The sequence below is a fragment of the Mugil cephalus genome, chromosome 5 (assembly GCF_022458985.1).
Source record: "Mugil cephalus isolate CIBA_MC_2020 chromosome 5, CIBA_Mcephalus_1.1, whole genome shotgun sequence".
Lineage (NCBI taxonomy): Eukaryota > Metazoa > Chordata > Actinopteri > Mugiliformes > Mugilidae > Mugil > Mugil cephalus.
The window spans coordinates 5,322,274-5,346,473 of record NC_061774.1 but is presented as its reverse complement, the minus strand read 5'-3'; the positions used below and the strand labels follow the sequence as shown (position 1 = coordinate 5,346,473).

General features: G+C 39.3%; 3 protein-coding genes across 3 annotated transcripts; 1 reads left to right on the top strand and 2 right to left on the bottom strand.

Annotated features, from left to right (window-relative positions):
* Window positions 1-614: 614 nt before the first annotated feature.
* LOC125008531 lies at window positions 615-2,382 on the bottom strand. Its single transcript, XM_047585816.1, has 6 exons — window positions 2,340-2,382; window positions 1,912-2,241; window positions 1,424-1,780; window positions 1,187-1,315; window positions 1,039-1,091; window positions 615-937 (listed from the first exon to the last, which is right to left on the bottom strand). The coding sequence occupies exons 1-6, from the start codon at window positions 2,380-2,382 to the stop codon at window positions 803-805; spliced, it is 1,047 nt and encodes a 348-aa protein (XP_047441772.1). The 3' UTR covers window positions 615-802.
* A 7,103-nt stretch (window positions 2,383-9,485) lies between these two features.
* On the top strand, window positions 9,486-12,731 carry LOC125007736. The gene is made up of 6 exons (XM_047584486.1): window positions 9,486-9,582; window positions 9,742-10,084; window positions 10,176-10,520; window positions 11,230-11,331; window positions 12,112-12,170; window positions 12,482-12,731. The coding sequence occupies exons 2-6, from the start codon at window positions 9,967-9,969 to the stop codon at window positions 12,611-12,613; spliced, it is 756 nt and encodes a 251-aa protein (XP_047440442.1). The 5' UTR covers window positions 9,486-9,582; window positions 9,742-9,966; the 3' UTR covers window positions 12,614-12,731.
* A 5,166-nt stretch (window positions 12,732-17,897) lies between these two features.
* Window positions 17,898-21,689, bottom strand: LOC125008530. Its single transcript, XM_047585815.1, has 4 exons — window positions 21,680-21,689; window positions 18,555-18,884; window positions 18,027-18,383; window positions 17,898-17,908 (listed from the first exon to the last, which is right to left on the bottom strand). Exons 1-4 carry the CDS (start codon window positions 21,687-21,689, stop codon window positions 17,898-17,900), a joined length of 708 nt encoding a protein of 235 aa, XP_047441771.1.
* Between the last annotated feature and the right edge of the window lie 2,511 nt (window positions 21,690-24,200).

Here is a 24,200-nt window from a genome sequence, read left to right as displayed (position 1 = left end):
GTTGAAACTTCTTGGGGACAGAAGTCAGACTGTCCCCAAGACTGTCCCCCTCTGTCAGACAGAAGAATTATAAATAGATGGTATATTAAATCTCAGTCCACCTCCTCTGTTTAGAGAAGGTTTTTCCACTTTGACATAGATGGCTTCCTTTACTCCTCTCTCAAACCACATGTCCTCTCTGGCCAGGACTTTGATGTTGGCATCTTCAAAGGAGTGTCCTTTGTCCTTCAGGTGGAGGTGGACTGCTGAGTCGTTCCCTGACGTGCTGGCTCTCCTGTGTTGGGCCATGTGTTTGTGGATAGGTTGTTTTGTTTCCCCAATATACAAGTCTGTACATTCCTCACTACACTGAACAGCATACACTACATTACTCTGTTTTTGCGTAGGTGTTTTGTCTTTGGGTTCTCATTTTATTCATAATGCCATGTTGGATGGGTTCTAAGCATTCTGTGTTCAGAAATCAATTCTTGTGTTGGACAGAAGTAAATTAAAGTCCAGGAATAATGTGTCACCAAACATGGGATATTTTTATTTACTGACCGGGCTTTACAAATGTCCAAAAATGACACACGACAAAAAAAAAAAAAAAAAAAAAAAAAAAGTGATACACGTGATATTTTACTGTATTTAAAATCAGTCAGTGCTCATTCAAATAATAACAGTAATAATGGTGTTCCTGCAAAATGACAGTGATGCACAAATTACTGGCATGAAAAAATATTTTACACCAGGAATTTAAACAGTCATGAACAATGTTTTATAGTTACAACATAAATTAGTGACGGATATGCATCCTTTTAGTTTAGGCAGTATTTTTCCGACACTCAAATGCAACTTTAGAGTAGAAACATGCTTCCTCTGCTGCTCTTGCATTTCTTCTCTGTGCTTTTCCGGCTTGTCTCTTGGTAAAGGTCGGTGTAGCGTACACCAACGACTCCTCATATGTTTCAGGAAATGAATCACGAAATATTAAAGTTAAAAACTTGGAGACAAAAGAAGCTGATAACATTTCTAGCAGACACTCTTTATATTCCTTACCAGCTGCTGGTCTTCTCTGGTCCTTTCAGCATTCATTGGCAGTGAAACAGCAGCTGTAAATTAAAATTGGAATAAGGAAAGAGAATAGTTAATTTTCTGCATCAGCGTCTTCCAAAATACCATTATTGATTTAAGTAATTATTCTTACAGTTAGAACCAGAAGATTTCTTTTTGATGGAATGAATGAGGATGGCTATTATAATCAGACTTAAGAGCAAAGTAGCACATAACAGAAAGATGACTGTGTTGGCCTCCTTCAAATCCCAACTGCTGACCACTGAAACATGAAAATAGACACTATTTAATATTGATATACAGTAATAAAGATGTTTTGAACTGTTTTGAAACAAGCTGTTCTGAAAATGGGATAAGGTAAAACAGTTACCTTTGTTGTCCAGTTTAGTTCCATTTCCAAATAGTATCTCTCCACACGTGGCCACAGCACAGTAGTAAGTCCCAGCATCAGAGGAGCTCATGTCTTTAGAGAAACTGTAGACACATCTCTTCACAGAAGGAGCATCAGTACTCTGCTCACATTCTTCAGTACTGTTTCGTTGAGCATAAATTAAACCATGATCAGATCGATCTGATCCAGCTCTGAACCAGTACACTCTGTGATCTTCTGTACATGTGTTTTTCTCAGAGTCAGAGAGGACTGAACACTGTAGAGACACTGGGTCTCCTGGATGGACTGGATCTGACTGAATGTACTGAGTGACAGCAGTGTCATCTGCTTCTGGTCCTAGGAAATTAAACCACAAAATAAACCTTTTATTTAATTCAGTGAAGAGTACTGACTTGATGATTGATAAAGTATGTACAATTAAAAAAATAAAACAAAAAAAGTAAATTAGGTGAAATTGTTGAATTTACCTTTGATTCTGAGAAATGCTCCGTTCAGAAATGTCATGGTGCGTTGTTTCACTTTTAGACAGTAGTACACTGCAGTGTCACTTAGCTGTGTTTCTGTGATATGCAGAACAAAAGCTCCAGGCTCCTGCTTTGTTGTAATGTGATTAGTCTTCTCAACACCCTCATAATCAAAGGATATAGTTGCTCCTAAAACTTCAGGAAAGGTTTGAGAAACAAGTCTGATCCAAAATAGGTTTGTTGACTGTGAAAGTCTCTCGCGAAAACACGACAGAGTCACATTCTGTCCGACAGTAACAGTCTTTGTGTCAAAGATCGGATCATTTGAGCATCCTGAGAAAAAAATCAAAACAGAGCAGTTATTGACAACAGAGATACCTTCATACGCCTCTTCTGTATTACTGATTAGAAATAAATAAATATATACTTACGCCCAATTTTGAGCAGAAGCAGAACATAAAATATTGTCACCATTTCTCGTTTTCTAAGACTCCATGTCATTTAGACTGCATTATAAGATGATATGTCTTAATATAACCATATCAGATGGGAGGGAACAATTTTTTAGAGCAATCTGATTGGCCTCTCGTTACACTGGTATGCATTGGCGTGGTGGTCCGTTTCACTGTACTACCACAGTGGAAATACCAAGACTAACTCTAACACATGAAACAATACTAGCAGCACACTTCTGTCATCTTGTGTTCGATTTGCATTATGAATAAAACCAGCAACACAGAGGCCCCTAATGTCATTCAGATCTTTTCCACCTGTAGACTGGTCCATATTCACAGCCTCTCCAGACTAAATGTTAACACTGAATGTACACACAGTTATGTAGTGTTGACAGTAAGTGTTTATTGGAACTGGTTTAAGAATATTTATTTCTTCAATATGGGTGTTTAACTTAACTTAACAGTGTGTACCGTACCATGGACAGAATGTAAGTTGACAGATTTACTTGTGGTTAACAAAAGGCAAAAAACATATTTACTACACAAAAGGAGGTAAATTTCAACCATGCTACACGGATGGCCCAGTGCTAATGTAAATAATGCAAACTCAATTTAATGCCATGGGAAGTCGATATTTCACTTTTCTGATAAATCTCTCAAGATTTGACATATCTGTAAAGACGGCTTTCCCAAATATATACTGTTGGATTACTGAACATGTTGATGGAGTCAGCCATCCTCACCAGGCTTGATTATTCTTCTGTATTAAGAGGTTATTGCAAACATATTGTCTCTTCTATACAGTAGCAGTATACAATGTGCCTGTCATTCACCCATTCACCAATGGTGCCAAGTATCTGTCAACGTGATAGAGCTAAGATGTCTCCACAGCAAACCTTTTCCTCAACATGATCATAACTCTCTATCATGTAAGGACAATCACATTTTTTCCCAATCAGAAGCTATGGATCATGGGTGGACGGCACAGTGTGGGTCCTGCTACAGATCAGACCTACAGCAGGGCCTGGAAAGAACTGATAAAGGGCATCCATCTGGCCACAGTTACAAGCAGCACATTGAGTAGCACTTCAATTGCAACAGCCCACGTAATATGTGGAAAGGCATCAGGACCATCACAGATTACAAGCGCAGTGACCAGCAGGTCAGCCATGACCCCGCTCTGCCTGACACCTTAAATAGCTTCTTCACACGCTTCGACTCTTCGAGCAGCAGAAAGACAGAACATCTTCTTCAGCCAGAGGTGCAGCAACAGCCTCTCGTTCTGCAGCTGCACCAAGTGACCTCCACCCTGAGTAAGATCAACACCAACAAGGCTCCAGGTCCAGATATGACGTCAGACCGGACCCTGAAATCATGTGCTGACCAACTGGTAGAAGTTTTTCTGGACATCTTCAATCTGTCCCTGCAGCTGTCCACGGTTCCTGTTTGCCTGAAGTCTTCCATCACCTGCCTTAACGATTACCGCCCTGTCGACCTGACCCCAGTCATCATGAAGTGCTTCGAGAGGATCTTCGTAAAGCACATCAAGGACGCCATCCCTGCTGGCCTGGACAGCCTGCAGTTTGCCTACAGGGAGAAACGTTCTTTGGACCTGACTCACCTGCAGCATCCTAATGTTAGGATGCTATTTGTGGACTTCAGTTCTGCCTTTAACACTGTTCTCTCTGACATGCTGGCCCTAATGCTCCATAACCTTGAACTATCGACATTGCTCTGCTCCTGGATCAGTGATCTCCTCACCAAAAGGCCCCAGGGGGTGAGGATAGGAAAGTCCATATCTGCCTCACTGATCCTCGGCACTGGCACACCAAAAGGCTGTGTGCTCAGGCCTCTTCACCCTCTTCACACAGCACTGCCTGGCCATCCACTCCACAAACACAGTAGTGAAGTTTGCGGATGACACGAATGATGTGGGTATCATACCCAACAATGATGAGACCCACTACAGGAAAGAGGTCCGCAATCTAACACCTTACACCTGGTGAAGAAGGCCCAACAATGGCTCTTCTTTCTTAGAGAGCTGAAACAGACCGGACTCTCCACTCAGTTGCTCACTGACTTTTACAAGGCCGCAATCAATCCTGTGGGGTGCCCTCCCCATAAGCCGGATTTCCATACATGGTCTACCTCTACACCACTCTGCACGGCCCACTTTAAATCACTATTTCCATTGCTAGAAGATGGGCTGAACGAGGCCAAAGGGATACCTTTCTGGGTGCTTAAAAATCCTTCCTCTGTGGTCGGGCTGAAGTAGGTGAATTGGGGCCAAAAATGTGACGTAAAACGCTGCTTACTACTGATTGATCAGAAAATAAAAACATCACGATGCAGCGCCAGGTACAGAGCTGGAAGTTTTAGTTTTGACTAGAGAGATGAGTGTTTTTGACTAGTAGTAAACTGCTCACTTTTAACTTTCTGCTCTCGTGTCAGTATTTTATAATGACTGGAAAAACAATGGCAGAGGTGAGGGCTTTTCTGTCCTTGTTGGGAGAAGAGAGTATGCAGCGGGAGTTGGACTGGACCTCTCGGAACGTCAAGGTTTTACATCGTTTAAAGGTTGTCTTCTTTCATTCACTGGTCGTTGGAACATAACTTTACTGTGTAGCCCGCTGTTGCTAGGAGCAACAAGTGTGGGTGTGGCTAAAGTCTGCAAAAAAAGGGGGGGACTTTCCTAAGCAATGGAAAAGGTTGCTAAAAAGGGTGGTGAGGTGTAGAGTGGTGTAGAGTGGTGTAGAGGCAGGCAGTGTATGGAAATCCGCTATAGTGAAACACCCACCCCTCTACAGAACTCTCACACATGCCCCATTCCCCCACCGGCCACATACACTCACACACCTCCTCACACTCACCCCTGCTGACAATCAAACAGACCATCAGTCTTCATGTCAATCACACACTCACCACATTTCATAGACTGGAACTTGCACTAAGCTGCACTTTATAGTCACTGTTACAATGTCCGTGTTTCTGTGTGCCTCTAAGCCGGGGTCTCTGCAAAATTTCATTATGTTCCCATAATGACAATAAAGCCTCTTGAATCTTTGTTTTGAATGAACTTTTGTTCATTTATTGTACTCACAGAGAAAGTAGTGTGTGAGTGTGCAAAGCGCATGGTGAAAGGTACCACAACTGCACACACACACACACACACACACACACAAACACAGACACTCACGCACTCACGCACGCACACACACACACACACACACACACACACACACACACACACTTACCTCCACTTAGCTCATTTGTTCAAGCATACAGTCAGTCTTATGAAGATCTTGTAACTTCATATGCTGTTAGTTTTAAACCACACGCTTGGATCAGAGTTTTTATTTTGTCTTGATTTTATCAGACCTAACAACCATGCCGTTTAGTGGTTGCATTACGTTCAACTGAATACTTGTTACCTACCCTCATCTTTAGTGGTTTTCTATATTTAGTGTTTGTGCATTTAGATATTACAACACTACACAGCACTATGACTCATCTGCTGTATTTATCACTTCCATCTACTGGTGAAAACAACATGACCACAAATTATTCATCAAAAAGGATTATTTGCATCTTTTTTGTTCATTCACTAATTCAGAGTAGAAGATTTCAGTAACAGCCATGCTAGTGATAATGAAAGGCAAAATTAGAAAGCAAATAAGAATTATCATGACACTGTGCAGGCTCTTCTCTGTTCCTAGGGTGGATAAAATAATAAGGTTATTATTAAATCTAATTAAATTAAGGTTATGCACCAATACAACAACACCTGAAACTCATCAGACTCTTTGCTAACTTTTTAATTTTAGGGTCTGGAAAGACAATCAAAACTGTAAATTGACACAGGTGATGAGCTGAGTGTAGAAACATTGTCATTTTCTAAGATGTCTCCACAGCAAACCGTTTCCTCAACATGATTATGACTCTCTATCACAAGTTTGTTTTGAAATGAATGTATTGAAATTAATTATTTATTTATTGTACTCAGAGAAAGTAGTGTGTGACTATACAAAGCGCATGGTGAAAGGAACCACCACTGCACACACACACACACACACACACTTAACTGCACTTAGCTCATTTGTTCAAGCATACAGCCAGAGTTTTAACCCATGCATTTTTCATTTAGTTTGGATTTTATCAGACCTAACAACCATGCCGTTAAGTGGTTGCATTACGTTCAATTTAATACTTACCTTTCCTCATCTTTGGTGGTTTTCTATATTTAGTGTTTGTGCATTTAGATATTACAACACTACACAGCACTATGACTCATCTGCTGTAAATTGCTGTTAAATACACAGTGCAGACAGACACTGATAAAGTACAATCACTACTAACAAACAGAGCAAAGAAAGTTGAGCATGGCTGTGGCTGGGCTGTCAAAGTAAGATGTGATTTCAAAGCAGTTTTCTTCCTGTCATTTTCACTGTTTTAGTCTTTAGACCAGCCAAGATTGTAGCATCAGAGAGAGAGGGGTTGAACTGTCATCTTCCCACTCACTCTAGGCCTTGGTTATTTTTTCTTTTAAATCACATGACTCAAAGGTAAAGGCTAGGTAAATTCCTTTGTATCAACTTGTGCTGGACAAAGTAATGATAAAAAAAAAAAAAAAAAAAAAAACATGCAGTGTGTTTATGCTTAAATCAACTAATCATGAAACATACAGTTCAAAGAACATAAGTGGATGTGACATTAATGTGTTCTCAGAGCACACACTGTACGCGCAGGGCCGATGGAAATGGTACAGGCCACATTCGCCACAGTGTGGTGGACATCATTGACTCAAAGAAGTCAACGCTTTCTCTTTCCCGTGAACCAAACCATGTGCCAAAAAAACATTCAGATATATGCATCTTGTGCAACAACAGAAGGTGCAAAAACATTTATATTCCAATGCCCTCTCTCTCATTTTATTTACAAAATGATTTAGTATATATAATAAATTGCATGTTGTTTGTCTTTATTTTGAGTCAGGCTCATAAAGAATAGCTTGCCAACACTTAGGACTGTCTGATGCTTCCACACTATAGACAAGTACCTGAAAAGAACAAGTAAAGTTACAGCCTGTCAAGGTTCTGTGTCTGTCTTTTATTTTGTGTCTTGTTGTATCCTGTTTTATTTTGTTGTGGATGTCCTGTCTTGTACCTCCTTGTCTCTTGATTGTTTATTCGTCTCACCTGTGTTGATTATCCTCATCTGTTTCACCTGTGTCTTGTCATCCCTCAGTCCTCATGTGTATATATAGCCCTGGCTTTCCCTTTGTTCCTTGTCACATCGTTAATGTTAGTCTAACGTCTCCATGCCATGTGCCATGTGCCATGTGCCATGTGCCATGTGCCATGTGCCATGTGCCATGTGCCATGTGCCATGTGCCATGTGCCATGTGCCATGTGCCATGTGCGATCCTGTCTCATCAGTAGTCCTGCATCTGGGTCCTCACCTCAACAACCTCCTCCCTTCTTGACAGAAGAAGGGACCGTTCCTGGGGCCCATCGCCACACTGGCAGCCCACGCCTGCGTTCCTGGGCCCGTTGCCGCACCGGCAGCCCACGTCTACATTCCCGATCCTGAGCTGGTCGCCGCATCTACGGCCCACGCCTGCGTTCCCGATCCTGAGCCGGTCGCCGCACCAGCAGCCCAAGCCTGCATTCCTGGGCCCGTCCCCAGGCCCTCCTGGCCGTCTGCTGGAGCGGTCCGCCAGGAGCCGTTTGCCCCTGTGTCCACATTCCTGTGGAGCCGTTTGCCCCGGTCGCCCGCGTGCCCGTGGAGCCATTTGTCCCGGTCGCCCGCGTTTCTGGGCCCGTCGCCACACCGGTACCATTTAGTTTGTTTTGGATTTTTATGGACTTCTGGTGGTGGTGGTGGGGGGGTTCTGTCAAGGTTCTGTCTTTTATTTTCTGTTCCGCCTTTCCTCGTCCTTGTACCATATCTTGCTCCATGTTGCCTTGCCGTGTTTCTTTTGTATTTTTGGTTTTCCTGCCATGAGCAGTGCTTTTTGTTAATAAATACCTTTTTGTTTCGGAGACCCTGCCTCATCAATAGTCCTGCATCTGGGTCCTCGCCTACAACCTCCCCTACCTGACACAGCCAACATTAACAATGAGAAAACATTGTTGAAGAATCTGGCACAATGTGTCACTGGAGACAAATTGGCAAAACATGAAGAAATCTGCTGCTTTTCCACCCACAAGAGTTCTGGTTCAATCAATAACTAGTGGGAACCAGACCTACAAAACCAGAAGCAGCCTTGCAAACCACCCAGGAAACCAACAAGATGGGGGGCCAGATAAAGCTTTTAACTGCAAGTTTAATGTCTTATGCCAATGTTGATTGGAATGAGTCTCCTGAGATAAATGTCGATATTTTTGTGGTAGAAACATGTGAAATGGTTGTAGTTTGGCATCTAGAAAACAGTTATGGAGTGTCATGGTAAAATATGAAGAAAACAAGTCTAAACTCTAAATGTGTTAACCTACATGCTTTTGGGTGAACTTAAGTCATTTTTTTTTCAAATCAGTAACTGTATTTACAGTAGCACCATAGTAAGTTTCTTGATAAGTCTGATCTACAATGGCGTGGACAAATGAGTAACTTTATATGCATCTGCTGATCATCAACCTGCTAAGCACATAGCCAACTACATTGTTAAAAAAAAAAAGTGTCATCCTTCTTAATTAGGCAGTTAATGCTGATCAATCTGGAATATTTTGATGACTTTCAAAGTTTTATCAAATACAGACTGGAAAAAAAACATCAAATCAAAACATGAAACTTGCATTCAAATGTGCGACTCACTGAAAGGTAATCGACACAGTTTTAGCTGCATTTTCTTTTCTCCTGGAGAAAATCCACAGAAATGTTATTTGCTGAAACACCTTTCAGCTGTTAGAGGGCTTCAGTAATAAACTATAAGATCACATAAAAGTGTCAGAATAGACACTGCTGGGGAAAAAAATCTTGTATTATGTGCTTTGCTATTTGTGGTGTTGCATTTAAATTTGGACTGTGTCTTGCCCCTCAAGTAGGGGGCAAGTTCACTTACTTTTCAGCCAATCACCTTGCTTTGTGTATTGTCAGCCTTGATTGTCTTGTGACTTAACCTCCCATTCGGTGGGACGGCATCAGTAGTGAAGTGTGAGACAAGTCTGCTGTAGCACAATGATCAGAAGACTGGCTGCTTTGATTCTGCTTAGTACAACATGTAAGTGAAATTTATCTATACTATGAGAACTGCTGCTGTGTTTAATTATGTGTGAAAGAACACATCAGAAAAGCTTATGCTGCTAGAGATGACAGATATTTACATGAGTTATAGCTTTTCCCCTCTTGTGTTGTAACTGTTACTGTCTCTTGTCTTCAGCCCTGATTCAGACTGCAGAGGTTCCTCATCTGGTCTCTTTGACTGAGATTGAACTTGGTGGCGATGCTTCTTTTTACTGTCCAGTCTCTGCAAAAGAATCAAGATTTTTTCAGTGGTGTAAGCAGCCTCTTGGAAAAATGGTCCAAACTGTTGCATCAGGAGTTTATAAGCAAATAAAACTGATTGAACCATTTAACAGCTCACGTTTCCGAGTCAATAAAACAGATGATCATCGTGTCCTCACCATCAGACGTAAAGAAAGAGGATGAAGGAACTTACCTCTGTCAAGCAGGAACAGAGATTCAACAGACTTTTATCATGGGATCCTTCTTGGCTGTGAAGGGTAATAACCTACACTGTGTTAGTTGTGTCTTGTCGACAAATTTAATGCATTCATTCTTTTTCACACTTCTCTTTTAATGTACATTGGACAGATCATAATCAGCAGCTGTCGGTTTATGTGAAACAAACTCCAGAGACAGCGTCCGTCCAGCTGGGAGCCTCAGTGACTCTCCAGTGTTCACTTCTCTCCAGGAGCAATGAAAGTGGAGTCCAGTGTCCAGGTGAACACAGGGTCCACTGGTTCAGAACTGGATCAGGAGGATTTCATCCAAGTGTAATTTACACTCAAAGCAACACCACTGATGAAGGTGCGGGGAGGAGCTGTGTATATCACCTGTCAAAAACTATACGGAACTTCTCTGATGCTGGGACTTACTACTGTGCTCTGGTCACATGTGGACAGATACTGTTTGGTGAAGGAACTAAAGTGGAATCAGGTAGGTATTCACAGCTTGTGATGTCCTTAAAACTGTCAAGCTAACCCTAAAAGCCCTAAAAAAATAAAATAAAATAAAAAATCATCTTTTTATTTTTATTTTTTAAGTTCTTTAAGATCAAGCTCCAACACGCTGACCAAGAGCACAAAATCGTGCATGCAGTCCACAATTTATAAGACTTGATGCAATAAACCTAGTTATAAAGTGATAAACTTCATTTGACTTTGCCCTTAATAAAAAAGAAAAGCATCTTGGTTTATGGAAAGGAAAATTAAATTTATCACTTTATCACTTGGTTAACTGCATCAAGTCTTATAAAATGCTGACTGCATGCATGTATTTTGTGCTTTTCGTTAATATTTCCATCCTCCTCATCCACACACTTCCACACAGTACTGCTCCACTTCCACCTTTGTGCTGAAGCCGTGTATTTTTTTCCCTGTAAATAGTACTGTGCAATATATGTATCCTTTATCATATATTCATCTTTTTTCTACAAAGTTTTTAAATTTGTATTTGTATTCCTGTACATACTGTTTGTATTTAGTATTCCTGCTGTGTTGGTGTAAGTGTAAGTCTTAGCACTGACAGTAAGTAATACTGTTGGATAACTACATATGTAAAAAGCTTTTTTTGCCTTGTAACTGCAAGCTTTGACTGAAATCAAGGTGTATCAAGGAACGGCAAGGCGTACTTTTTCCGATTCCAGGAACCCAATCCGACCCTGTTGTTTTTGTGCTTGGAGGACTGTTGGTCTGCTGTGTGACGGTGATCGTTGGCTTTATTTGCTGCACAAATCAAACGAGACAAGGTGAACATTGCAAAGGTTAACTCTTCATAGGACACTTGGAAGTTCAAAATGGAGGTCAATAAAATTAAAGTACATCCACCGTGTATGTTAATTTCATTGACCTCCATTTGCCCTTAAGTGGTAAACAAATGTAAACATTGTGTAGACCAGTAGACCAGAAGTGGTGATTCAGGCACTTGTCATCATACACATCATCACCTAATAAAGCCAGTAAGCTCAACGTTCACACAGAGTTGAACCGAGCAGACCACCTTTGATCCTGAGAATGCTGCCTTGATCTTTGCTGATTGGTTTGGTGAAAACCACATGCATCCAACCCTCACTGAGAGGCACAGGGATACAAGCAGACATAAAATGTGGGCTGAAGTTCCCAATTAAGTTTTCTCTCCCATAAAGGATTAATCTTACATGATTAAGTCAGCTGCACTTAGTGGCACTGATATATCATGAGGTCACCATGCTTGCATATATGTTGCACATGTTTGTATATTTCCCCAGCGAACTAGTAGTAACTGCCCATGTTTGTTAAATGTAAGAAGATTTATTATAGATTTATTATATTCTACAGTAGTTAGTCAATAGAAGACAGCTGCTATATTGGGAACTCATCTCATCTCATGTACCGCTTACTCCTGCACTAGCGTCGTGGGGGTTGCTGGAGCCTATCCCAGCTGGCATCAGGCGAGATATATTGGGAACTGTGTATTGTAACTGTACCATAATTACTGATGTCAAAGTCAATACGATAGAAGTAACTTTCTGATGACTCTGATTTGACAGGAGAAACAAACACCTCCCATCATCTTGGACATAACAGGTCAACTGCTAATAATGATTTGGTAAATATGACTACTTATATGTCACATAAACACATCATTAAGCTTTGGAAAATATATATGATCCATTTACACAGACATAAGATTGAACTGATGGATTTAACTGATAAATGAATAAAGAAATAAAATAAAAAATAAATATCATTTCAGTATTTTAAAATATTACATTTGGTAAGATAAATTCGACTAAATAAAATATGTTCAACTGCAAGCAAACTCCAAGTAAAACTAACTCTAGACTTGACTCGATGTTAGAGCCCCCATTTCTGAAGTCTCAGCCACAAACACACATATATACTGTTTGTCTTTTGTAGGATGGTGAAGCAAAGGTAATGAATTATGGAGCCCTGGATTTCTCTACAACCAGAATGAAACAAGGAAAGACGAATGTGGAGGGACGAGAATACACAGAGTGTATGTACTTTGTTGTCAGAGTGGATCACTGAAACCAGCAGCACCCTAAGTCTAATACTTTCATTTGTTAGTCATAATGCATCTATGTATAATTTACCAAAATCTGAGGCCTTCAGTTTTATTTGTGTAGCAGCATCTAATGTCCCTTCCACTGTGGTGACATGTGTTTGCTTTTGATATTAAAAGTAAAATTTTCATTGTGTTCTCATTTTTAGCTTCTCTTCGGTCATCATAGATTTTACGAGAAAACTACCCACATCCTGTTGTGTCCAGGTGACCTTATAAATCCGACACGCCCTGTGTTTAGATTTAATACCATGTTCAACGGGTTTCAAGGGTTTTGTACATTGGGCCTGAATGTGAAAACACAACGACATTTCACAAAACAGCGACAATCAGATTATGGAAAGGGTAGCGATATCACTTCTTGTTTCTGATTGGATAGAACCTGTGCTAAAATATAAGATGATGTGATTGGTTGTTTCTGCCAGTCAAGAAAGGATAAAACTGACAGTGTAGTCGTTTCCTGTTTCTACTCAGCTGTGTCGGTGCACAAGTTTTAAATTAGAAAGAATGGAGGATGAGATAGCGTTAATAGAGGAATATCTTTACTGATTACTTGATTTTAAAAGTAACTAAGTTACTTCTCATCTCATTTCGTCTCATCTCATCTTCTACTACCGCGAGGAAGGGGGACACCCTAGACACGTCGCCAGTCCTCCGCAGGGCTAACACAGAGACAAACAACCATTCACACTGTTACGTCCGACCTAGGGGAACCGAATGTAACATGGAAAGGACGCCCCCCTCTCTCTCCCACTCCCAAGGAAGACCATACAACAGAGCTGCAGACCAACAAATAATTATTTATTTAATCAACAATGGTAGTGATAGGCTTCAGGGTGAGCATGGCCCAAAACAACAAACAAAAAAAACACTGTGCCCCCAAGCTGACTTACCTAATCAAAAATAAAGGAAATCAAAATACAGGTTTCTAATCTGACTCCCTATAAAAATAAACAGGAGAAAAAGGTCCCAACCAAAAAGAGCTACTCACCCTTACTACTACCTGGTCTGCTAACAAATACAAATTGCCAAATCACTCACAAATGCCTGGTTCAGTTGGGAGGAGGGTCAAGAGGAGAGGAAGAACTCCAAAACGACGGCCATTTTATAGGGTTTCCTCCCGCCCATTCACCAATTGCCAGCCAGCACCTGGAGACCAACAGAGGTGGCACCACCCTCAGGCAGGGAGGAACAGCACATGGAAAAGGGAAAAAAAAAAAACAGCACAGACAAGTCATACATCCAAAAACAAATATTACACAATGACCCTGGGTCATAACAACACTTACATTCACACATTTAGGGACAGAATGTCTCCTCAGGGCTCCACCAGCTCTGAGCATGGCACGGCACCGGGCCAAGCAATTTAAAAAGCATGAACGAGCTCACTCCTGTTACACTATATATATTGTAAAAACTTACTGCGTTAGTGTCTATTTTTATATTAACTCTTTAGGGCTCCATCAGGATAAACAAGTTTGCATCAACAACAAAAATGAACACGTTCTGGAAATAATGCATGTTCTGTCACCTCATATCTAAAGTTGCTGTCTGATTGTTTTCATACATTAAAAATAACTATCCAGCCAGCCAAATAAGAGCGGCACTATAAAAAATCATCGGATATAGACACTGAATGTCACAGAAATATAGAGCATCTTACTCCAGCTAAACCTTTTATGTTGTAAGTACTTGAAGATGGCTGTTTCAACAACATATTGTGTAACTGATGGATTACATATTGTAAATGTGGTGAGAAAGCAGCTTGGAACTGGTAAGGGATAGGTACAGCAACGGGTAATGCGTCAGTAAGAAATCACACAATGATATTTTTGTGTTTGACATATAAACAGGACAAAAGTAACTTAATGAATCCTGAGGATAGCATTTAATAGGCCAAAGTTCATGATTATCACTTATGCTATAATTTACATTTCACAAACAGTCTTCAGTTTAGATTGTTGCACATCCTCTATTTGGCAAATGGATAAAAGAAAAATATAAATAAATAATAATGATAATTTTTCAGAGCTACCAGAACCTGGAAATTAATGGAAATGCACAGACACACAACCAAACATTACAAGAGAGCCATAAGAGTTTGCTGAGGGTGCTGTCCTGCAGAGACATTTCAGTTCAGACATTGTAGCATTAGCTTTAGGATGATGCGGACTGTAAACAGGGCTTGGCATTAACTTTTTTGTTCATCAGCCACTGTGGCTGTTGTTGTCCAAAGTTACTAGCCAGCATTTTCACTAGCCACAATTTTGTTGTTGGGAAATTATGGTCCTCATTGCAGCGTGGGTTTGGTTTCCTGCCTTTCTTAAGTTGTCCCTATCTAATACAAGTGCAAAAGCCCCCCCAAATATCTTTTTTTTAAAAAAAAAAAACTATTTACAAACTTTGTACTTAACCTTTTTGTAAATTACTCTTTGTACTTTGTACACACATAACAAGAAATGTTATTGTCAAGTATTCAGCTCCGATAAGGTTCTGCGTAGGCCTAAAGCTCCATTTACATGTAAATATGCAGTCTATAGTAATAAAAAAGTGTGGTTTCTTATCACAGTGTGGAGACACTGAGTCACTCCACAGAGAATGACAGACTACAGTGACGTTAGTCACGAATGGATGAATGAACAAACATTGTGCGCACACATCGCCCATGGGAGTTGTAGTGTCGTAGTCTCCGTAGTCGCCATTTGAGAAAACTACAAAAAATAAATATAAAATTCAGCCCTCCAAAGTGACTAGTGGGAGTGGCTGTGCTACCTGCCACTGCTGAAATTCACCCACATTCGGCGGGTTGGCAGGTGTTAATGTCAAGCCCCGATTGTAAGGGTCCACCAGACAGTACTGCGCTGCAGAATCAAAGCAAATGCGTTTTGCATGGAGCACATTGATAACAAACTAATCTAGCAAAGAGTCGGCTACATCTGCTGCTAGTTTCAGCTAGATGGTTAGACAGTTTTACCTCCACACATCCTCCAGTTTTACTCTACACATGCTTAGCTAGTTGGAGGACAAACTTACCGGTGTTATAATGGTTCGGAGCTGGAAGGAGTCGCTGCACCTGAGCATGTAGCTGCATTGATGAAAGTCTGAATTTCAGTCAGTAATCGCTCTTATAACGACAGAGGCGTGGTCCCATCACAACCATTCTCAGAATTAAGCTTTTATTTTGGTGCTTCCCCAGAATGGCAGCATCAATTAGCATATTAGATAAATATATAGTTTTGCCAAGTGCTACATTTAACATTTAGATTTAACTTTTACATTTAGATTTAACTTCACTTTACAAATGGCGCCCCATACAGGAAGTCCACAACAAAAATACTGCTCACTGCATATTTCCTCTGGGTCCTAACACGCGTGCATATTTCGTCCATCTTATTTGCAAGAGGCCTCACATTCCCCATGAGGACAGAAGGTACTGCTGGTTTAAATTTCCTTCTCCGGCCTCCCCAGCACTTCCTCTGAAGTTGTACGCATATATTCTTTGTTATCTTGGGAAGCTTGGACAAAACAATTTCCCTGTGGGGATCAATAAAGTGATCTGGAATCTTGAATCTTGAATCTGACATGGTAACGACTCGAACTTCTTTCCACAATGTGGACAGTGCATGTTATACAGTATGCTTTCAAAGCGCACGTCATAGGTTCTGCATAGCTTACCATTCACAAAGTATAATTTCTTGACTGGCAGTGAAACAACCAATCACATTAGCTTGTGTTTTAGGATGGGTTCTGTCTAATCAGAAACAAGAAGTGTTGTCCCTGCCCTAAAATGTCACTGAGTTTTCTGAAATGTCATTGAGTTTTGACCTTCAGGGCCACTGTAGTACTGCGGTCAGAAATCAATTCCTGTGTTGGACAAAAACAGATCAAACTCTGGGAATGATGTGTCACAAAACATTATATTATGATATTCTTATTTATTGACACAACTTTACCAAGCTATGTCATTCTAAAATGACACAACACAAACATTTTATAATCAACTAAATAAGAAGATTTACAATCATAAAATCTAGTTTCCAAAGCGTTGTCCAATATCAGTTCAATGCCACCACTGTATCCTTCAAAATGTAAAACCTTTAAAATTAAGATGCGTTAATGGATAGAAACAAATGTGTGGCTGCGTCCACTGTGGAAATTGTAAAACAACCAATCAGACAGTCTTAATATGTGGGACGAACGCTGGAAACCTTGACAGGGGAAGTACACATTAACAGGAACTTAAAATGACCAAATACAATGTGTAAAGACATTTTCATATGCCTACCATGTGTAAAGCACAACTAAAGAAAGTTTACCTTGCAATACAAATTTAATATTAAATTACTCATTTTACGTATTTTCTCTTCATAACTTAAACTGACAGTGCTGATTTCAAAAGAAGTCAACTGATAACAATAATAAAATCTTACAAAATGACAGCTGACGCTTAAATTATTGGCAGAAACAAATATTATACACCGGGAATTGAAACAGTCACCTTTTTGGTTAAATTAACATTTATTTTTAATAGTTACAACACAAAGAAAAGGTTTTATATTTAGAAATACTCATTGTTTAGTCCCTTCTGGTCTGAAATTCTAAATTTAAAAGAAACAATTCTCCTTCCACATGAAAACAATAATCATATGACTGATTTCTGCTGGACATGAAAGATGAATTTGGATGTATTATATAAACAGCTATTAGTTACACTTTTTGGTATTTGCCAAGCACATGTGAAGGATAAGTATCCTTTTGGTTTAGGCAGCATTTTTCCGAGACACAAACGCAACTTTAGAGTACAAACATGCTTCCTCTGCTGCTCTTGCGTTTCTTCTTTGTGCTTTTCCGGCTTGTCTCTTGGTAAAGGTCGGTGTAGCGTACACCAACGACTCCTCATATGTTTCAGGAAATGAATCATGAAATAGAAGTTAAAAACTTGGAGACAAAAGAAGCTGATAACATTTCTAGCAGACACTCTTTATATTCCTTACCAGCTGCTGGTCTTTTCTGGTCCTTTCAGCATTCATTGGCAGTGAAACAGCAGCTGTAAATTAAAATTGGAATAAGGAAAGAGAATAGTTAATTTTCCGCATCAACGTCTTCCAAAATACCATTATTGATTTATATAATTCTTCTTACAGTTAGAACCAGAAGATTTCTTTTTGATGGAATGAATGAGGATGGCTATTATAATCAGACTTAAGAGCAAAGTAGCACATAAAAGAAAGATGACTGTGTTGGCCTCCTTCAAATCCCAACTGCTGACCACTGAAACATGAAAATAGACACTATTTAGTATTGAGATACAGTAATAAATATGTTTTGAACTGTTTTGAAACACGCTGTTCTGAAAATGGGATAAGGTAAAACAGTTACCTTTGTTGTCCAGTTTAGTTCCATTTCCAAATAGTATCTCTCCACACGTGGCCACAGCACAGTAGTAAGTCCCAGCATCAGAGGAGCTCATGTCTTTAGAGAAGCTGTAGACACATCTCTTCACAGAAGGAGCATCAGTACTCTGCTCACATTCTTCAGTACTGTTTCGTTGAGCATAAATTAAACCATGATCAGATCGATCTGATCCAGCTCTGAACCAGTACACTCTGTGATCTTCTGTACATGTGTTTTTCTCAGAGTCAGAGAGGACTGAACACTGTAGAGACACTGGGTCTCCTGGATGGACTGGATCTGACTGAATGTACTGAGTGACAGCAGTGTCATCTGCTTCTGGTCCTAGGAAATTAAACCACAAAATGAACCTTTTATTTAATTCAGTGAAGAGTACTGACTTGATAATTGTGCAAACATATACCTATACAGTGTGTATATTTTTAATAATAATAATAATAATATTAATAATAATAATAATAATAAAAGTAAATTAGGTGAAATTGTTGAATTTACCTTTGATTCTGAGAAATATTCCGTTCAGAAATGTCATGGTGCGTCGTTTCACTTTTAGACAGTAGTACACTGCAGTGTCACTTAGCTGTGTTTCTGTGATATGCAGAACAAAAGCTCCAGGCTCCTGCTTTGTTGTAATGTGATTAGTCTTCTCAACACCCTCATAATCATTGGATACAGTTGCTCCTAAAACTTCAGGAAAGGTTTGAGAAACAAGTCTGATCCAAAATAGTTGTGTTGACAGTGAAAGTCTGTCGCGAAAACACGACAGAGTCACATTTTGTCCGACAGTAACAGTCTTTGTGTCAAAGATCGGATCATTTGAGCATCCTGAGAAAAATATCAAAACAGAGCAGTTATTGACAACAGAGATACCTTCATATGCCTCTTCTGTATTACTGATTAGAAATAAATAAATATATACTTACGCCCAATTTTGAGCAGAAGCAGAATATAAAATATTGTCACCATTTCTCGTTTTCTAAGACTCCATGTCATTTAGACTGCATTATAAGATGATATGTCTTAATATAACCATATCAGAGGGGAGGGAACTATTTTTTAGAGCAATCTGATTGGCCTCTCGTTACACTGGTATGCATTGGTGTGGTGGTCCGTTTCACTGTACTACCACAGTGGAAATACCAAGACCAACTCTAACACATGAAACAATACTAGCAGCACACTTCTGTCATCTTGTGTTTGATTCGCATTATGAATAAAACCAGCAACAACCCAGAGGGCCCTAATGTCATTCAGATCTTTTCCACCTGTAGACTGATCCATATCCACAGCCTCTCCAGACTAAATGTTAACACTGAATGTACACACAGTTATGTAGCGTTGACAGTAAGTGTTTATGGGAACTGGTTTAAGAATATTTATTGTACACACTGTAAACAGATACACGTTTGGGGGTTTAAAAGAGGCAAAAAACATATTTACTAAACAAAAGGGTGTAAACTTTCAACCATGTTTCACTGATGGCCCAAAACTAATGGAAATAATGTGTAGGGGAATTAAATTATTCATCAATTAAGTCTAATAACTGCATTTGTCGAAAGGGGGCACCACCTACGTAAAGTGTACCCTGTACACTTTAAGAATTAATCAATTAACATTGTATCAATTATTATTATTATTATTATTATTATTATTATTGTATCAATATTAATTATTAGTTAATAATCAATCTCATCATATCTGAGGCATCAGCTCTCAGTACAGGGATCATCTATTTCCAGCTCACAAGGACCTTTCTGACAATGATTTAAGTGAAACATGTGGTTTATTTACAAAATGGTAAAAAGTGAATAATAAACATGAGATGAAAGCAGAGTAATGGAAAATGATGAGAACATCGAAATAAATGAATAAATAAATAAATAAATTTGTTTGAGGTTTGTTTAGTTATCACACGCACCAACTCTGCTCATATATGAAGGTGAAAGTCTACTTTTGGAAACTCCTTAGGAGGCTGCTCTGAACAACTGGATCGGGTGACCAAACATTGACCAGCGAGCTCAGAATCAGTTACAGCTGCAGTCTTCCTCAATGTTACGTAGACAAAGTGGCAATTGCCGTGTGGTAGAGTCTGATGACGTGTGTTGAAAATTGGTTGTCAGTGATGGAACTGAAAAATACTGCCCATGACTGTCTTGACAGTTAAAATAAAATTCAGCTTGTACTTTGAAAAAGTCTTGCGTTAAATGTGGCGAGAATAATTCAAAAACAAAACTTAAACACGGCAACTGGCGGGCAACAGAAACTTCAAGTTAAAAGTAAAAAGTATCACGAAAACACAAACGAACTGAAAAGGAGCGAAGACAAAGAAGACGAAACGGCCTTGAAAGAGGACAACTCAGAACCAAGAAGAGAACTGAACCAAGACTGGCCAGGCACTAGTTTACCACGACGTCTCTCCAGGGCATGTCCCTTTGTTGCGAAACTAGTCTTTGCGCCTTTCGATGACATTTCTTTAACTAGCTTCTGGATGACAGTATGGGTCTGTGGTAGAAACTTATGATTAAAATACTCAAATGCTAACTTTTTAATTTTAGGGTCTGGAAAGACGATCAAAACTGTAAATTGACACAGGTGATGAGCTGCGTGTAGATTAAACATTGTCATTTTGGCTACAAGTGTACATTTCATAGTTTGCAGTTCTAGTCAGAGAGTGATCCTGCAATTCTTAATTTATTTACAAACATTATCTCCAGGTGGTATGACGCTAGCGCGTCGGTTCCTTATCCGTGGGGCAGATTACGCGTAAATGAGAGAAAAGTCTTAAATCCTTGTTCGTTGGCACACGAATGTGCTTAAAAGCTTGTTTTATGCCTTTGTTTTATGGTCTCAGAAATCTGCAAAGGAAACAAAAACAGTCCTGTCCATTACGGACTCTCCGGTGAAGTGACCCCTTCTGTTGGGTCAGGGGAGAAATCTGATGTTTTCCTACAAATGCAACCTCAATTTAATACCATGGGAAGTCGATATTTCACTTTTCTGATAAATCTCTAAAGATTTGACAAATCTGGAAAGTTAGCCTTCCCAAATATATACTGTTGGATTACTGAACATGTTGATGGAGTCAGCCATCCTAGCCAGGCTTGATGATTATTCTGTATAAAGAGGTTATTGCAGTCATATGGTCTCTTCTATACAGTAGCACTACACAGTGTGTCTTTCATTCACCCATTCATACACCAATGGCAGCCAAGTACCCGTCAACGTGATCAGTGAATGACTCATATTGCATCCTTTTTAGTAATGCACATACAGCTAAGATGTCTCCACAGCAAAACGTTTCCTCAACATGATTATGACTCTCTATCACAAGTTTGTTTTGAAATGAATGTATTGAAATTAATTATTTATTTATTGTACTCAGAGAAAGTAGTAAGTGACTATACAAAGCGCATGGTGAAAGGAACCACCACTGCGCACACACACACACACACACACACACACACACACACACACACACACACACACTTAACTGCACTTAGCTCATTTGTTCAAGCATACAGCCAGAGTTTTAACCCATGCATTTTTCATTTAGTTTGGATTTTATCAGACCTAACAACCATGCCGTTAAGTGGTTGCATTACATTCAATTTAATACTTACCTTTCCTCATCTTTGGTGGTTTTCTATATTTAGTGTTTGTGCATTTAGATATTACAACACTACACAGCACTATGACTCATCTGCTGTAAATTGCTGTTAAATACACAGTGCAGACAGACACTGATAAAGTACAATCACTACTAACAAACAGAGCAAAGAAAGTTGAGCATGGCTGTGGCTGGGCTGTCAAAGTAAGATGTGATTTCAAAGCAGTTTTCTTCCTGTCATTTTCACTGTTTTAGTCTTTAGACCAGCCAAGATTGTAGCATCAGAGAGAGAGGGGTTGAACTGTCATCTTCCCACTCGCTCTAGGCCTTGGTTATTTTTTCTTTTAAATCTCATGACTCAAACGGAAACATTGCTAGGTAAATTCCTTTGTATCAACTTGTGCTGGACAAAGTAATGATAAAAAAAAACATGCAGTGTGTTTATGCTTAAATCAACATGTACAAAATGTTTTCTCTGTATTCTCCCTCATTTCTTTATGCTGCAAAGACACTCAAATATATCAAAATGTCATGAATCATGAAACAAGCAGTTCAAAGAACATATGTGGATGTGACATAAATTTGTTCTCAGAGCACACACTGTACGCGCAGGGCCAATGGAAACGTTACAGACCACATTCGTCACAGTGTGGTGGACATGGTTGACTCAAAAAAGTCTATGCTTTCTCTTTCCCGTGAACCAAACCATGTGTCAAAAAAAACTAAATAATAATAATAATAAAAAAAACATTCAGCCAAATTTGTAAGTATATATAATAAATTGCATTTTCTTTGTCTTTATTTTGAGTCAGGCTCACAAAGAGTAACTTGCAAAAACATAGGGCTGTCTGATGATGAAGTACCTAAAAATGATCATATTAACAGTGAGAAAAATGTGGCACATACAACTGGCGCATGGTTTAAGAATGTGGCACAATGTATGTCTCTGGAGACAAATTAGTGAAACATGAAGAAATCTGATAACATTTATATGATATGATGTACTGAACTACACAAGGACCCTTTAACTGTTAGTGGAAATACAACAATAAAATAAAGTAACTAAAGTAGAATTAGATTTCTGATGAAGCACTTCCCTTCTTGTAGCTTTAGCCTCACTATGCATCCTGTTGACACATACAGACACTTTCTCTTTGAACACCATCAGTTGTAGGTCAAAGGAAGAGATATGGCCAGCCACAGTTTCAGCCTGTCAGTAGTTGTTGCATGTGACTTTGTTCTTTTTAAAGATCTGCAAAGTGCAGTGACAGGTAAAAGAGAGAGCAGTTCTCCCCTAAAAAAAAGTGTTTACTTGATAAAAAAACTTTTCTGTTGCTGCTTTCCCCCCACAAGAGTTCCGGTTCAAAATCTAGTGGGAACCAGACCTACAAAACCAGAAGTAGCCTTGCAAACCACCCAGGAAACCAACAAGATGCGGGGTCAGATAAAGATTTTAACTGCAAATTTTTAAAGTTTTATGCCAATATTGATTGGAATGAGTTACCTGAGATAAATGTGAATATGTTTGTGGCGGAAACATGTGAAATGGTTTTGGTTTGGCATCTAGAAATCAGTTCTGGAGTGTCATGGAAAAATATAAAGAAAACAACGCTAAATGTTTTCTTTAACCTCTACATGTTTTGGAGTAACCTTAAATCATTTTTCAAATCATCAGTAATTATAAAAAGTATATCATACTTCTTGATTAGACAGTTAATACTGATGAAACTGGAAATTGTTCTTTGATGGCTTTCAAAAAACATCGAAAAACAAAACATTAAACTATGCATTCAAATGAGCAACTCAATGAAAGGTAATCAACGCAGTTTTAGCTGCATTTTCTTGTTGTCTCCTGCAGAAAATCCACAGAAATAAATGTTACATTTGCTGGAAGGCCTTACAGTTGTTAGAGGGCTTCAGTAATAAACTATAAGATCACATCATAAAAGTGTCAGAATAGACACTGCTGGGGAAAAATAAATCTTGTATAGTTTGCTTTGCTATTTGTGTCGTTCCATTTAAATTTGGACTACGTGCTTGCCCCCTCAAGTAGGGGGCAAGTTCAGTTACTTTTCAACCAATCACTTTGATTTGTGGATTGTCAGCCTTGATTGTCTTGTGACTTAACCTTCCATTTGGTGGGACGGCATCAGTAGTGTAGTGTGAGACAAGTCTGCTGTAGCACAATGATCGGAAGACTGGCTGCTTTGATTCTGCTTAGTACAACATGTAAGTGAAATTTATCTATACTATGAGAACTGCTGCTGTGTTGTTTAATTATGTGTGAAAGAACACATCAGAAAAGCTTATGTTGCTAGAGATGACAGATATTTACATGAGTTATAGCTTTTCCCCTCTTGTGTTGTAACTGTTACTGTCTCTTGTCTTCAGCCCTGATTCAGACTGCAGAGGTTCCTCATCTGGTCTCTTTGACTGAGATTGAACTTGGTGGCAATGTTTCTTTTTACTGTCCAATCTCTGGGAAAGAATCAAGATTTTTTCAGTGGCATAAGCAGCCTCTTGGAAAAATGGTC

Coding starts and splice junctions, on each gene's coding strand:
- LOC125007736 (XM_047584486.1), top strand. CDS start 9,967: ATGATCATCGTGTCCTCACCATCAGACGTAAAGAAAGAGGATGAAGGA. Junction 10,521..11,229: donor AGGAACTAAAGTGGAATCAG/GTAGGTATTCAC, acceptor TTCCGATTCCAG/GAACCCAATCCGACCCTGTT. Junction 11,332..12,111: donor CACAAATCAAACGAGACAAG/GTGAACATTGCA, acceptor CTGATTTGACAG/GAGAAACAAACACCTCCCAT.
- LOC125008531 (XM_047585816.1), bottom strand. CDS start 2,382: ATGGTGACAATATTTTATGTTCTGCTTCTGCTCAAAATTGGGC. Junction 2,242..2,339: donor GCTTCTGCTCAAAATTGGGC/GTAAGTATATAT, acceptor TTTTTTTCTCAG/GATGCTCAAATGATCCGATC. Junction 938..1,038: donor CCAGAGAAGACCAGCAGCTG/GTAAGGAATATA, acceptor GAAACATATGAG/GAGTCGTTGGTGTACGCTAC.
- LOC125008530 (XM_047585815.1), bottom strand. Junction 18,384..18,554: donor AATATTTCTCAGAATCAAAG/GTAAATTCAACA, acceptor TTAATTTCCTAG/GACCAGAAGCAGATGACACT.